This window comes from Solea solea, chromosome 1 (assembly GCF_958295425.1).
Source record: "Solea solea chromosome 1, fSolSol10.1, whole genome shotgun sequence".
Lineage (NCBI taxonomy): Eukaryota > Metazoa > Chordata > Actinopteri > Pleuronectiformes > Soleidae > Solea > Solea solea.
The window spans coordinates 25946770-25962321 of record NC_081134.1 but is presented as its reverse complement, the minus strand read 5'-3'; the positions used below and the strand labels follow the sequence as shown (position 1 = coordinate 25962321).

The window sequence follows — 15552 nt, the reverse complement described above, 5'->3', positions numbered from 1 at the left end:
TGGAAAACGGTACACTACTGTGCAAAATATCCAGTATTTTTACAGTAATTTGTTACAGTGTACTTAAATGAACGTGTGATTGTGAATCTAAAATCAAGCCATTCTTGTTAGTTTTTTCAGTTTGAGTTTTTCTTTAGTGAAGTTTTTGTCGTGGCAGAGAAAAGAAAAACAACAGCCTATTTTCAATCTGTCAATCACAATCATGCATGAGATGGAAGTAGAATTCAGACAGGCAGACAGACAGACAGGCAGACAGACAGACTGTGCATCAGTCCATGAGTCAGGACATTTCCACTTCTTATATTTGACTAGAATGATGTGTTTGTGTCTCAGGGAACATTCACGGACATTCACGAACATTCAAGGATTGACTGTAAAACCTCACTAATATGCAGGGAAATCATTCTGTTTCCACCTCCTTTCTCTCTCTTATATTGTATCACACACACACACAAACACACACACACACACACACACACACACACACACGCACACAGTCAGCATCAGAGGAAGCAGCAGTGCAGACCCTAAAGCCATGTTATAAGTCAAGACAGGGTGCAGGGTGCATGTAGCTCTAATCCTCCAATTAATTCTCATTCCCCACAAGTGGACGACCTCAGAGGGTTTCCTGACACTTCCATTAAAGAGTAAAAATGAAACACAGCATGAAGGTGAAGAGAGAGAGGGAGGGAGAGAGAGAGAGAGAGAGAGAGAGAGAGAGAGGGAGATCTTTCTTCTGTCTTGTCCATGGAGAGAAAACTTTTACAACAATTTTGGCAAGTCGGAAAAAAAATCCCTGACGAGTAAAACTAAATAAAATAAAAAATATAGAAGAATCTGAGGTTTTCTGAGTTTTGAATCAGGTCTGCTCAGATTCTTTGGTTAGGAAACAAAAAGAAGCTAATTTGTTTCTTCCCTAAATGAAACGTTTCAGATTTTACACATTTTAAAATAAATATTTCACTTTTGAATCTTTCTTTTATCTTTATATTTTATACAAAATGATGAAAACACTTTCAAATATTCTTAAATTTTTTGGATTGAAAGTTGTCAACTACAGACTTTTATATATTATATAGCTTTAAATTACATTTTTTAAGAACTTTCCTTTATTTAAACCTCGGGATTAATTTGAAACGATTAAAAGTCATAAATCATCTATGTTGATTTAGCTGTGACCATGTACATATTTATCTTTGTGTTTTATTCCTTATTCGCTGGCCCTAACATCGTCCTAATGTTTATTTTTATATTGTGTTGAGTATTGATTGACTGTGACACAAACACTGTCTTGTCTCCTTGGTAACATGGTTATTTATTTTTATTTGACATTAAAAACATGTAAATATGTAAGTAGATGACTATATGACTTGATAAATACTAATGTTGCATTCTTTGTCATTAAAACATAAAAAATATGAGCCTGTGTGGCACGGTCAATAAAATCAGAGGAGAGGAGCAGTAAATGCCTCAGTTCTTTATAAAATGATTTCATATACTTATGTTAATTAAACAGTTTTAAGGTTAGAGAAATAATTAATTTCTATTGAGTTATAAATGAAAAAAAAATAAAGGGGCTTTTATCTGTAATTTCAAGATCGGATTAAATTTCTGTTTGTCAATAAACCCATTTTCTCACTTGTTAGAATTCACATTTTACTTCCTCATATTTACGATCACCTGTATTCACATGACACATCTATTTGTTTTCCCTTTGTACTTTGATTATTGAAATTCTATGTAAATTAATTATGAACGGTCAACATGACCACTATGGTACATTATTTCCGTTAGTTTGAGTGTTAAAGATAAATTGATGGACAGAATAGTTGATCATAAACAGTGGGCGTGTGTGTTGATGTCCTCTCGTCATCCCTGCGCCGTCACAGGGACGTGACATGTACTTTGTGTTCCGGCACCTTATGATTTACAAAAGGCTATACCTGCTCATATTGCTGTTGGTTATGTGTAACGTGATGATTACATAGAATAGAGTATAGGATAATAAAAAATGTACATACTGTAGGCTAATAATTGTGCCGTCAACTTTGATCCTGGACTGGACACAAACGCTGATCTCATGTTAAAGTTTCAACTACAACCACAGCATTTGATGTTTTCATGCATCCCACAGACGGTGGATCAGGGGCAGAGCGAGTCGTCTTTCAACCAGAAGGCTGTGGGTTCGATATCCGGCTCCATTAGTCTACTGCTGATGTGTCCTTGGGCAAGACACTAAACCCCTGGTTGCTGGGTATGATGAATGTGTGAGTGAACGACAGTGTGAAGCCTTTACATGACGTACAGAGACAGGAGGCGACACACACTGATTCCGTTCAGGCTTTGTTTGAAGTGTGAGGCCCTGACACAGTGTTTGCTGTGAGCGCCCCCTGCAGGGAGAAACACTTTCAGACACAAGAGCTTTGAACTTTCACTGAAAACAAGAACCCAAGGAAACACTGAATTATCCCTTTATTAGCTGAGTGTATCGTACTCAAGATACGAGCTGACACACTCGTATCTTATGTGTTTTACTGAAGTTCGTCCAATGATAATAATGACTTATAGAATTCTTTTCACAATCCAGATACGGACAGTTTAGAGCAAATAACAACAAAATCACACAAGATACAAACAAAGTATATTCCAAAATTAAAAAGATGATTCCAGAGTAGATCGTCACTCACTCTCGTCATAATTATGCAAAAATCACTTGTGTTTGATCCACTTTTTACTGACTGGATGTTTTTTGGATGAAGGTCACATGATGAAAGTGAAAATATCTGAATAAAAGTGATGATTTACAGTTTGTCTCTTAATGTGGTTGTAAAATATTGTTGCGTAGAGAATGCAGTAAATTGATAATAAGTGAAGTTGAGTTTGGCGTCACTTCATCACATACAGTGTGTGCGGCTGCAGCGTTACAAACCAGGTCAAAGGTCAAAGCATGACTTTCTGCTGAAGCCTCGATGCTTTTCCTCGTCTCTCGTGCTGTTTGTCACGGAGCAGCTTCCACTGGGCTGTTGGCTTAGTTTCTGCCACAGCTTAGAAACACAACTTATCTTAGGACTCATTTGGGTTTTTAGGCTGAAAAAGTGCACACATTTTAAAATGAGACTAGATCATTTTCACAGGACGCCACCAAACTGTGTCCTTCACTACAGATACTGTTAGAAATGATATGTTCACATGAAACGGACCTGAGTGGAGTCTTTCCTGTCCGACTGTCTCAGTGCGTCCCGTTCCTAAAGGTCATTTGGTGAATTATTTGATGACATGTTGTTTCTGCTGTTTTGAGTGACAGCGATGTGAAACTTTAACCCCGGGAAACGCTTCACCAGCATCTGTCTGAAGTAGTTCTGGAACTTTTTCCCCACAAATGTGTAGAAGATGGGACTGAAACAGAAGTAAATGTAGGCAAAGTTACGGGTGATGTGAAGCGCGTAGCCCCGCCTCTGCGCTTCCTCACAGGATTTGTCGTCCATCAGCAGGACGATGTTGAACGGAGTCCAGCACAGGAAAAACAAAATGACAATGACCAAAATCAGCCTGACGGTCTTGAACTTGGTAACGATCCTGGACGACAGCACTGTGATCGCAATCCTAACGTAACAGTAGACGATGACGACCAGAGGGAAGACCAAGAACAGGAACAGCTGAATGTAAAAGCCGCACGTCCTCAGGTGACGCACATTAATATTGGGCAAATCGCCCGGATACTCGTCACAGTAGGTTTTGTTGTCGATAGAATAAAAATAAGTGTTGTGGAGAATCATGGGTTTGATGCACGCCAGGCTGCTGATGAGCCACACCACAGCACAGGAGGTGACTGCATATCCTCTGTTCCTCACCCGCGCCGCGTCCAACGAGTAAACCACAGCCAGGTGTCGGTCAAAGGTCAGAAGGGTGAGGAAGAGCACGGAGCTGTAGAAGCCCAGGTAGTAGACGCTGCCCACCATCTTACACATGACCTTTCCGAAGATCCAGGTGGAGAGCTGCATGTACGCTGCCATGAAGGGAAGGCTGCCCATGAAGATCAGGGAGGAGAAGACCAGGTTCAGCAGCAGGATGTTGGTCACAGTCGTCAGCTTCTCAAACCTGACGAGCCAATTTAAATGTGAAAAAACAGACAATCCCAGATTTTATTTGGCAAACGTGGCCATGAAGTGAAAGCTGTCTGAACTCTGACTCATTCACATCCATGTTCATGTTCATGTTGTTCTTCACTGGTGCAAGATTTCAGGTGTTTAGTGGCTCTGATCTTTTCATTACTTAGTAGCAGCTACAAGATTACTGATAGTTACTGTTTCTAAAGCAACATCCGTGTGGATTAACACACACACACACATATATATACATACACAGTGTGTTAATTGAATTTTTTATACATCCCCTTAGGGAAATTATTCTCTGTATTTTGACCAATCCTAGAATTAAGAGCAGTGGGCTGCGACACTGAGTAGCGGCCAGGGGGCAATGGGGGTTGGGTACCTTGCTCAGGGGTACCCCAGCCCTTTCGACCTGGTGGGGACTTAAACCGGCGACCTTCCACTTACAAGCCAAGTTCCCTTTCCACTTGGCCACAGGCTGCCCCTTAAAGATGTAATGCTGTCTTGATTGCATCAGTGTCAGATTCACACACACATTGTAAGAGGAGACTAATTTTCCCGATCTTCATGGACAGACTTGAGGTGTTACTCAGATTCTTTGTCTGGAATAAGAGGAAAAAGGAGCGGCTATGTTTATTCCTTGACTCTGCTGCTCAGTGTCTGTCTCTGTCTCAGAGCTGCAGACGATCCTGAAGGTTGATCGGACTCTAAATGTCTCACAGATGCTTGTTTGTCTCGACGTGTTAAGCCAGGGTGTGACCCCGCCTCTCACTCTGGGATTGGCACCTGCAATAGTAGTTTGTTCAATGTGTGTGTTTGCATGTTTCTCTGGTTTTCAAAGCTTTACAGTGTTTTTTTTTTTTTTACTGGTGATAGAAAAAAGCAGCCTGACCCAGCAGATCACAGCCTGGCCTGGATTTACTGGATTCAGCTGCTGTCAGTGTCTTTCAGCGCTTGTTCCTTTTAAAATATTAATAATAATAATAATAATAATAATAATAATAATAATAATAATAATAATAATAATAATAATAATATTAATGATCAGCTGATCTCACAATGTCAGAATACTCGATCCCTTTTAAAACCACATTTGATTGAAATGAATGCGAGTCATAACAGAGACAGTGTTTGTTTTTTTCTATCACCGTGAGCGGTGACACGGCTCAGTCCTGACATTAACACTGTGTTCACTCTGCACAGTAACACATGTCACATGTGAAACCGCCTGTTTAAACAAAGATTCTTTGTCTTTGTGTCAGTCCACTCACCGATGGATGATGACCAGAACCAGCCCGTTTCCAAAGACACTGAAGAGAAACATGAAGTAGTAAAGGACGGAGAGGTTCGCTCCCAGACTGTTGTCCTCGTCCCTGCGACATGGCGTGATCAGACCCACTGGGTCGTCGCTGTAATTACTCTCTTCATAATCAAAGGTTGTAGTTTCCATCTTCAAAGTTTGCAGGGAAATCTGAGAGAGAAACACAAATGTGGAACCACAGAGGAGTCCATAAAAACACGACTGAGCACCTGAGCCACAGAGACACTTCTGCCTGATGTTTTGTGTTACAGTAAGAGGCCAGAGCTGTGTGACTCACTGTGTGTGTGTGTGTGTGTGTGTCACATTCTAAAGCTGTCTTTCTTTATTAATTTTCCGTACCACATATTGTACAGGTCACTGTCACTATTGAAGAATCCATATACATACATACATACATATATGGTAACCCTTTAGATTAGGGAACACATATTCACCATTAATTAGCTGCTTATTAGTGCAACCGGTGTAGTTTTGCAGTCTGCGTTGTGAAGAATTCGCCATACGATGAATATATTTTGGAGGTAGTCTCCGTTTATTTCTGACACAAGGCAAGTGAAAGAAAACTCCCATCAGCATGTGAAACACAGGCAAACGTGCTCTCTACACACCCTTAAATACTGGGTGGGCACCCCAAAAGTGAACGTGGGGGACAGAAAATCATGAAGGTTCCACATGACAACTTAACCTGCCGTGTCAGGGTAAAATATAAAAATAAAAACTTAAAACATACATTTTGTGTAATTATAAAATAAAAAGGCAAATAAAATAAATATCAGGTATTCAATAAATTACAGTACCTTAAAAAATATACTGTAGTAACTGACCCTGTTACATTAGCATGCAAATGAATGACTTTTTTGTCACTTTTTGGCCTTTGTGTAATTCTGTGGTGCAAGGTAGAGTGTTTGACTTCAGGTCAGAATGTTGCGTGTTCAAGTCCATGTCAGGGTCAACATTCTCGGGCCTCTGTTGCTCATTTTGCAAGTAAGTGCAGAAACACACAGCCATCAAAAACAATACTTCACTCCCACTCTTTGGGGCAAAGTAAAAAGTGTTTTTGGGATATTAAGTCACCTTCACTGTATTCCACAATAAACCGTGTTTGTATTAATGTACATTTTGTAAGAAGTTAAGGGTGTGCCTTTTATTTCACAAGCTGCAGTTACAGTAAGAAGTTGGACATTGGAGTATTTCTGAGTATACTGATTCAGCTATCGTCAGCTTATTCAAGCATGATGCACAGGATATGACACTACTTCATTCTTATCACAATATATTTAACAATTCTTATTGAAATAAACTGACATTTGAGGTAAGTGAACAGCTGTAGTCTCTCAAACATTCTCGTGTCAGTCAATATTTAAATCACCAGAACTTGCTAAATTGTTCAGTTAAGTTATAGTTTAGTTTGTTCCAAAGTCCAGATTAAATTCAAATTTGAATTCTTTAAAGTGATGCTGAATTAACAAAGAAGTGTTTTTGTAATATCCTGTTATGTCATAGGGTGGTTTGTGGTTGTCTGTTGCTTCTTGGTCTGATGACTGTAAGTTTGACTTCCGTGTGTCTGAGTCTTTGTGCTCTGCTTGGTACTCACTCTTCCTCTCGCTCTGATGCAGCTGCTGCTCTGTGTCCGTGTGTTATTAGCAGTAGAGAGAGGATGGACTGGGATATATTTTTCTGTTCAAAGTGAACACAAACTGAGCCAAGCCTGGCCTGTACATGACACACGGTCTGTTGTTCAGTCCAGAACAGTGAATAAAAACTCTTTTGTGACATGAACGTGTTTCTGTTTGTTTTTACCCGTTGACAGACACTGGGTTGACTTGGCACAGAATGTTCATTTATTTTACACTGCTCACAACATTCATCAGCCTGCACAGCTTTGCTTCTCCTACAACACAGTCTCAATAAATCGTATGATCAGTGTTTCCTCAAAAGGTCTGAGTGCAGTTCCCCCATCATCATGTCCATGTCCATGTCCATGTCCACGCAGGTGCTGATGATGAGCCGGTCTGAACCAGAACTGCAGAAACAAAGTCTTTCCTCGGTGGCCTGGTGCTGCTCTTGCTTTGTTCTTTGTAGAACTCAGATTTAAACAGTGAGGGAAAAATACAGTTTTATATTCAACTGGAGGGATTAAAGATAATAAAAACTCAGTACTCATAATAGCATAACTAGATAATGTAGTTCTATATTCTAAAATAAAGAACTTTAGGTGGTGGAAGAATGATCCGGGCTGCAGTCTGTGTTTCTTACCTCAACACTTTTCTACATTTATTCATCAGTGATCTGACAAAACAAATTTTAACCAAGTTTTCAAGGATTTGCTAAAAGAAGACGCTCATTTATGTGCTTTTCCTTTAACTGCTAAGCTAATGTTGTGATTTGTCACCAAAATAAGCAGCAGGTGGCGCCAAAGTCTGTGTCACCACAGACTAATAACAACTTGATGACACTTGCTATGGTGGCATTTCATTGCTGCTTGAATCTGTTATTGTAGTAATATTTACTTCTTGTGTTATCATTATTTTCCCAATATAGCAATACGTGGAAGTGGGAGAGACATTTCAGTCACATTATTTCTAAACGTCCTCTTTTCCATCTCACTATTCCAGCTTTTACTGATATGCAAACATTTCCAGCTCTTTCAAGCATAGCAAAGCGATTATTTCAAGACATCTTCAAATTCTGTGTTTCTATTCAGGTTAAAAGTGACTTGTCAGGTTTCAGGGTCCTGACACACTCAGGTATCCATGCTGTATGAGGCAGCTGCTGCTATCTGCTCTCCAAAGCTGCTGTCTTTAACAGCATTGTGCTGCATTAAGAAGCTTTAAAGCTGCTTTTCAAGCTGCAGTCAAACTGCAAACTGTGTCAACCTCTGTCCAAATTTGACCTGAAAGGGTAAAGGGATGTGAATTATGCAAGACGTCAAATGCTCAAGATAGGAAAGTGCCCAGAGAGACGTCGAGCACCAAATAGGAATGGCTTACATAAATACACTCAGAGGCAGGTATCATACAGGAGGAGTCTGCTGAGTCAGCCACACACACACACACCATAAACTTTTAAAGGAGCAGGGTCAGACGTGGACACACAGGGTCCATGACTGATGTTCAGCGACACCAGCCAATCAGATCACATGACTAACACTGAGTTCAAACACTGAGCAGCACAAACAAAGTCACTCTCACTGTAAACCATCATTGTCACCATCACTGCATCTACCACCAAAAATGCCAAAACTGGACATTGTCTCCTGTTTCTTTGGTGAAGTAAAAATATATTGAATACCCACCAGGGGGCGACACTGTGAGTTGCTACAATATGTTTGTTTCAATCGAAGTTTACGGTAAAACAAGCTTCTACCTCTCACTGAGTTAAAGGTCTCACTCCTTTCAACTCAAGTTTGTAAACGATTCATTAAGTTAATGATGAATGGTCACAGAGTGTCGGATGGACAGTCGTGTGATTGACAGCTGAACATGCTGCCACTTGATTACTGTGTCATACTGTTAGTTATGACAGATGCTGAACTAACCTGTGATAACCAAGCATCAGGAAGTGTTGTCTGCGAGTCCTGGTGTCACGGTCCTGGTCTCACAGACTGGTGTCACAGTCCTGGTCTCACAGTCCTGGTCTCACAGTCCTGGTGTCACATTCAATTCAATTTTTTTTGTATAGTGCAAAATCATAACATACATTATCTCAGGTCTGTACATAGACAACATCAAGGAGAGCAGAGAACCCCAACAGTTCACACAATGAGCAAACACTAGGCATCAGTGGAGAGAAAAAACTCCCTCTTAACAGAAGAGGAAAGTTTTGACAGAACCAGGCTCAGAGATGTGCAGCATCTGCCTCGAACGGTTGGGGTGAAAGAAAATGGGGGACAGAGGAGAGGAGGGGGACAGAAAGGGGGGAGAGAAAGGACAAGAGGGTGATGAGGTAGAGACAGAACAGAGAGAGAGACCAGGAGCAGAAACACAACAACTGTATCAAGTTATAAGTTTATACAGTCAATGATGACATGTTTATAGCAATACAATGTCATTTATAAAGCAGCAGCAGAGAGTGTTGATAAAATTTTTACTGATATTGACTTTTATTTATAGCATAATAATAATGGTGATGATATGTATGATAGTAATAACAATAGACTCAAAACTGGATCTGGATCCTGCAACCTGAAAGATGAGAATACAGAGAGAGAGAGAGGAAAGGAAGGAAAGACACAAACTAGGGAGAGAAAGAGACAAAGTTAATGACATATAAAAAGTCATATTCATACCCTGAGTGTGACAGAGTGAATGTGCGTGCACCACAGGAAATTCCCCAACAGTCCAGGTCTATAGCAGCATAACTAAGAGAGGGTCCAGGTTTCCCTGAACCAGCTCTAACTATAAGCTTTATCAAAAAGGAAAGTTTTAAGTCTAACTTTAAATACAGAGAGAGGCTCCGCCTCCCGAACTGTCATTGGAAGCTGGTTCCACAGAAGAGGAGGAGCCTGGTAACTGAAGGCTCTGCCTCCATTCTGCTCTTACAGACTCTGGGAACCACAAGTAAACCTGTATTTTGTGACCTAAGTGGTCTGTTAGGGTGATAAGGTAAGACTAGGTCTTTCAGGTATGAAGGGGCCTGACCATTAAGTGCTTTGTACATGAGGAGGAGGATTTTAAATTGAATTCTAAACTGTACGGGGAGCCAGTGTAGAGAAGCTAACACTGGAGTTATATGGTCTCTCTTTCTAGTTCCTGTCAGAACTCGTGCTGCAGCATTTTGAATTAACTGAAGGGTTCTTCCAGACTTGTTGGAACATCCTGATAATAAGGAGTTACAATAATCTAATCTAGATGTAACAAAAGCATTAACTAGTTTTTCAGCATCCTGTAAGGACAGAATGTTTCTAATTTTCAAAATGTTCTGCTGGTGGAAGAAGGCTGTTCTGGAAATTAGTTTTATGTGTGAATCAAATGACATTTCCTGGTGAAAAAAATAACTCCAAGGTTCCTCACAGTGGAACTGGAAGCCATGGTGATGTCATCTCAAGTGACAATGTGATCAGAAAGTTTTTCTCTGAGGTGTTTAGGGCAGAGTATAAAAGTTTAAAAGTAGAAAGTTACAGGTCATCCAGGACTTAATGTCTCTGAGACATTCCTGGAGTTGAAAAACCTGATTTATTTCATCCGGCCTCATTGATAAATATAGCTGTGTGTCATCTGCATAACAATGAAAGTGTATGTTGTGCTTTCTAATAATGTTCCCTAGAGGAAGCATATATAAGGTCAAAAGTATAGGCCCAAGCACTGAGCCTTGTGGAACTCCACAATTAACTTTTGTTTGTAGTGAGGCTTTATCATTATCATGAACAAACTGGAATCTATCAGATAAGTATGATTTAAACCAGCAGAGGGCAGCACCTGTGATCCCAAGAGTCTGCTCCAATCTCTGCAGTAGAATATTATGATCAATGGTGTCAAATGCAGCACTAAGATCTAACAGGACAAGTAAACTAGACAAGACCATTATCTGAGTTACTAACTTTAACTAGTGCTGTTTCTGTGCTATGGTGTCATCTAAAGCCTGACTGAAAACAGGCCATTAATACGCAAATATTCACATCATTGATTAGCAACTGCCTTTTCTAAGATTTTAGAAAAAATGGGAAGATTAGATATAGGTTGGTAATTAGCTAGGACTGTGAGACATTCCTGGTGTCAGAGTCCTGGTGTCACGGTCCTGGTGTCAGAGTCCTGGTGTCACAGTCCTGGGCTCACATTTCTGGTCTCACAGTCCTGGTCTCAGTGTGTTTATTACTCTCGTAACTAAATTCACTGCATAAAAAGGAGCTGCACAAACACAAAGTGTTCATCTGTTGCTTTATTCTCTTTTTTTAAAGCAAACTAAAACAGAAGTATTACTGTGAGACGATGCACAGATCATGTAAATTAAACCTCAGTCTCTATCTACTCTGCTCAATTAGAGGCCAGTGAAGTAACACAGTCAGGCTTTGTCTTGTTTATGTAAAGAAGTTCAAGTGTACCATGAAAGTAAAACCAGAATATTCTGCACCAGAGAGGAGCAGTGTGCAGATGTCTTATCAGTGTGAAGAAGATTCACTGAATAAATGATGAAGCAAAACATAATTACAGTAGCAAGTATTATTCTAAAAGAGAACTCATGAATATCCATCCCCAGAGAGGTCACCGTGTATATGTGCTACATTATGTTTTAATATAATATTTGACTGAGTTTCAGATATTTTAATTCTTTTCTGCTGCAGTCAAATTAAACTCAGTCTGAAAACAAAAGTCTCAATGAAAGACCTTCATCAGCTGCTTTTAAATGAATGTGCATGTTTACTTTTTAACCCGTAGATGGGAAACATAATGAAAAATGCCATGAAATCAGTAAAAGTAGTCAAGTTTATTTTCATACAAAAGCATTTTAACATGTGTAATGTATTTTCCAGTCTTATAATATGTACACAACATTTACGGATAATAAAGATAATGTTTACTTTTAGATTAGAATATATTTAAATGACAGGAGATGCAAACAACTCCTACAAAAGAAGTCTTGTGTTTTACATCCCAAAACTCAGAATAGCAAATGTGACAAAATCATGTCATCAAAGAAAACAAAGTGTAAGAGATAGATACAAAAAAAGTGTCCCATGTAGAGACGGGCAGTGTACAGAGACATTGCATGGACTCAGTCACAACATGAACTGTGTGACTTTGAGAACAACAGAAGTTCAGTCAGTGGCAGAAGCAGAAGTAACGTGACATTAACGCTGCAGCAGCAACACAGAAATATCTCTTTCTGTTAAATGACCTTAAAGTGATTCAGGTTCAGGTTTTTGGAAGTGTGGATATATGAGTCATTCAAACCTTTCACTCTCCCACACCAAAGTCCATAGAGAAAATCACAGGGACACAGGCGCTGCTCTGTTTGTGTCACTGCTGAGGTCAATTTCAAACTCCCAGACAGCAAGTAACACTTGTCCTGATCTAAAATCACTGTTGTTGTTCTTTTTCTTTGGTGTGGGAGAGTCAACTCTTCAAAACAACACAAACTGCAGTTTTCAGCTTATTAACTTATTAACACTGCAAAATAAAAGTGAACCATCCTTTTAAACTTCAGAACGTCCTCATCCTCTGCACATTTACAAATATGTTCCAGAAGTTATAATTCTGCATATTATACAGAGTTAGATGGGGCGATGATCCAGGTTTGGTTTCATGTGTGTTCTCATGAGTTTACGCTCCTCTAAACTGCTTTACCAGAGTCTTTGAAATAAGATCAAACTGAATCAAATACACATCATAAAGTAAAAGAACATTAAAATGTTGACAGCTAAGTAAAAATGAATCATAATCTCAATAAAAATGTGTCAATAAAAACTTTTAAAAAACACTTTAAATAAAACAGTGGCTGCAAACTAAAGCTGTGGATTTGGAATCAGAAGACAAGACGAGCTAATCTGGCAACAGAGCAAAGGTGTGTGATATTTTCATAAAACATTTCGATGATATTAATATTTATAAAATCATGTTTTCAAGAAGACAGAACATTCACATCTGAAATGACTGGTGTCTTAATGAGCCTGTTGTCACCAGCAGAAACATTGACAGTCTGTGAAGAAAGAGAAAAGCATGTTTATCTCTTTGTTTCTCTGCATATCTGAAAGTCTTCCAGGTCTTTGACAGAGTTTTGTGAAAACGCCTTCAACCATCCAATCTGTAAAAGCTGTCAAAAAAACAGTTCACTGTATTTGTGGGAGAAAAAGTCTCGTCTCTCCTTACAAACACAGAGTTCCTGCTTATTCCTGCATTATATGCATGAGTCGTGTAGCAGCATCACCTGTAGTTGAATGAGGTTGTTGTTGAGTTTTGCAGTGTGCGACAGCACAGACATCCAGATGTGTACAATACACAACGCTATATCCACGGAGCTCAGGCCTCAGACTAAAGGTCTGAGCTACTGTGAGAAGAAAAGAAAAGCTGGCAAGTTAACGGCTAACAAGGCAGCCACAGGGAGCATGTCTGTGTTCAAAGTGGTTCAGAGGTTTAAGAAAGGAAGAAAAAACAAGGACAACAACTTATTATCAGAATATAAAACTGGGGGCTGACGTCTGTAATAGAATGAAAGAGATGAATGCACACAGCATTTATTACAAGTTAACTTTTTGATAAGTGTGGTTGAATGAGGTCATGAGCTGTGTAAGCTGTGTGCACCCCCTGCTGGTCCCCTGCACATGCCTGACAGCTCTTACTGACAACATGGCTGCCAGCAAGGGCAAAAGGAAAGGCACATTTATCTGCTGCTACATCCATCAAATCAAAAGTGTCATTTTGTGACTTTGGCAATTTGAATCTTTCATACTGGATAGAACGAGGCAGCTCCTGTGTTCCAGCAGGAACATGCTGTAGACCAAAGCAGGAAAACATTAACTGTATATACAAATAAAAAAGGCCCTGATATACTTCGCGCACATGCATCGCTCGTCACGTCGCATATCACAGACCCAGGGTCTTGTAGTATCCCACTTTACCATCGGGTGGCAGTACAAGTCTGAAAGCAGGGAATTGGATGCATTCCTACCAAAGAAGAAGAGAGCGATGCTACAGCTTCCTCGTACACGTCCGGCGGTCGTCAGTCGGTTCGAGGGTCGCCAGGTTGAGGCTCGGAACACTATCTTTGGCGACTACTTCTTCTGTGGGTGGGGCTTAGTACTCCACCCACCAGTGGAGCGGAAGTTCAGTTAGTACATGCTGAACTTCACGTGAAATGTTAGTGCATGGGGGGTGGGGTGGCTCAGTGGTTAAGACTGGTACCCCTGTGTGCAGAGACATCATGGTCACCGGTTCAACTCCACCCCTGGCAGATTGTAACTCAATTCCCTTGTAAGTCGCTTTGGATAAAAGCGTCTGCTAAATGACATGTAATGTAATGTGCTGTCCACGCGCACCAAACGTGCTCTTTGTGCGGCGTTCTAAAATCTGGGCTGCGCACACATTGTGCATTGATGACACAATTTACGTGATGCGCACGGTGCACAGACAGCTGTCAGACAGACTGGTGTCCTCCATACGGCAGCTTGTATGGATGACGCCAGCTGGTTGTAGACGACATCTGTGAAACGCTGGTTTCAGAGCACAGACTGCAGCTGTGCAGTGATGACTCCGCCCACTTTGAGTAGGTACTATATTGTAATGGAAACACAACCTAAACCTTGCTGTGACGTGCCGAGGGACGTTACGTGAAAGAGGGGCTTTATTGTGTGTTTCCCAGCACAGGCCAGCAGGGGGCATACACAGCTACTGTATGTGTGTACCTCATACAACCACAAAAAAACTAAACTTTCCCTTTAAAACACGAGGCTTCAGGTGCTGCTGCTACTGCTGTTAGTGCTCAAACTCAAGTGTAACATCTGTCACATTTCCATCCAATTAATCAACTTTCACGTGAAATTTATAAATCAAATGCAGCTGATTTTCTTAAATTAGATGGAACAACATTTACTTGCCAATGTTAAAGTAAAGTCTTTTATTTTCTTTTACTTTAAATCATTTTCTGGTAATTTACTGTCAGTGAAACACAACACTGCAGATGTTTCATAATAAAAGCCTAACAGTCATTTTTTTTGTGAAAGTGCAACAGACGGGAATGTCGGAGGTGAAAATGAACATGATTTGAAATAGAAAAATTGTATGTTTACAAGTTAAATTTTGAGATAAAAAAATTGAGTAAACCATGAAACTATTATCTAATATTTAAGAAAGTATCGTTAAAATAGAGATAATATCAGTATCTGCAGATGAGGTAACGACGCACACTGAAATGAAATGTAAACTGTCTGACACAGTGAGACCTCTGGTGATGGAATGGATTTGAAATAAAATAAAACCTTGTGACTTCAACTTTTCTTCATGTAAACATGACAAAAGAAACTGAACGTTTTTTAAACCTTTTCAAAAGATGTGAATATGTTTTTTATAGAAATGGATCCTAGTTTAGAACGTCCTGTCATTCTCCACCTCTGCTAGTAAACATGTGGACTCAGACTTCCTTCAGACTCTGTCTAATTTACATGATGACTTTGTCTTTTGTCACAGAATT

The 15552-nt window shown here is 39.9% G+C and overlaps 1 protein-coding gene and 1 pseudogene across 1 annotated transcript; both read right to left on the bottom strand.

Moving 5' to 3' along the window:
- Positions 1–2665: 2665 nt before the first annotated feature.
- LOC131466558 (C-C chemokine receptor type 3-like) lies at positions 2666–5633 on the bottom strand. Its single transcript, XM_058639869.1, has 2 exons — positions 5381–5633; positions 2666–4098 (listed from the first exon to the last, which is right to left on the bottom strand). The coding sequence occupies exons 1-2, from the start codon at positions 5557–5559 to the stop codon at positions 3246–3248; spliced, it is 1032 nt and encodes a 343-aa protein (XP_058495852.1). The 5' UTR covers positions 5560–5633; the 3' UTR covers positions 2666–3245.
- Positions 5634–9823: 4190 nt separating this feature from the next.
- On the bottom strand, positions 9824–10707 carry LOC131442368 (uncharacterized; annotated as a pseudogene).
- Positions 10708–15552: the final 4845 nt, after the last annotated feature.

Coding starts and splice junctions, on each gene's coding strand:
- LOC131466558 (XM_058639869.1), bottom strand. CDS start 5,559: ATGGAAACTACAACCTTTGATTATGAAGAGAGTAATTACAGCGACGAC. Junction 4,099..5,380: donor GTTCTGGTCATCATCCATCG/GTGAGTGGACTG, acceptor TTGGCTCGTCAG/GTTTGAGAAGCTGACGACTG.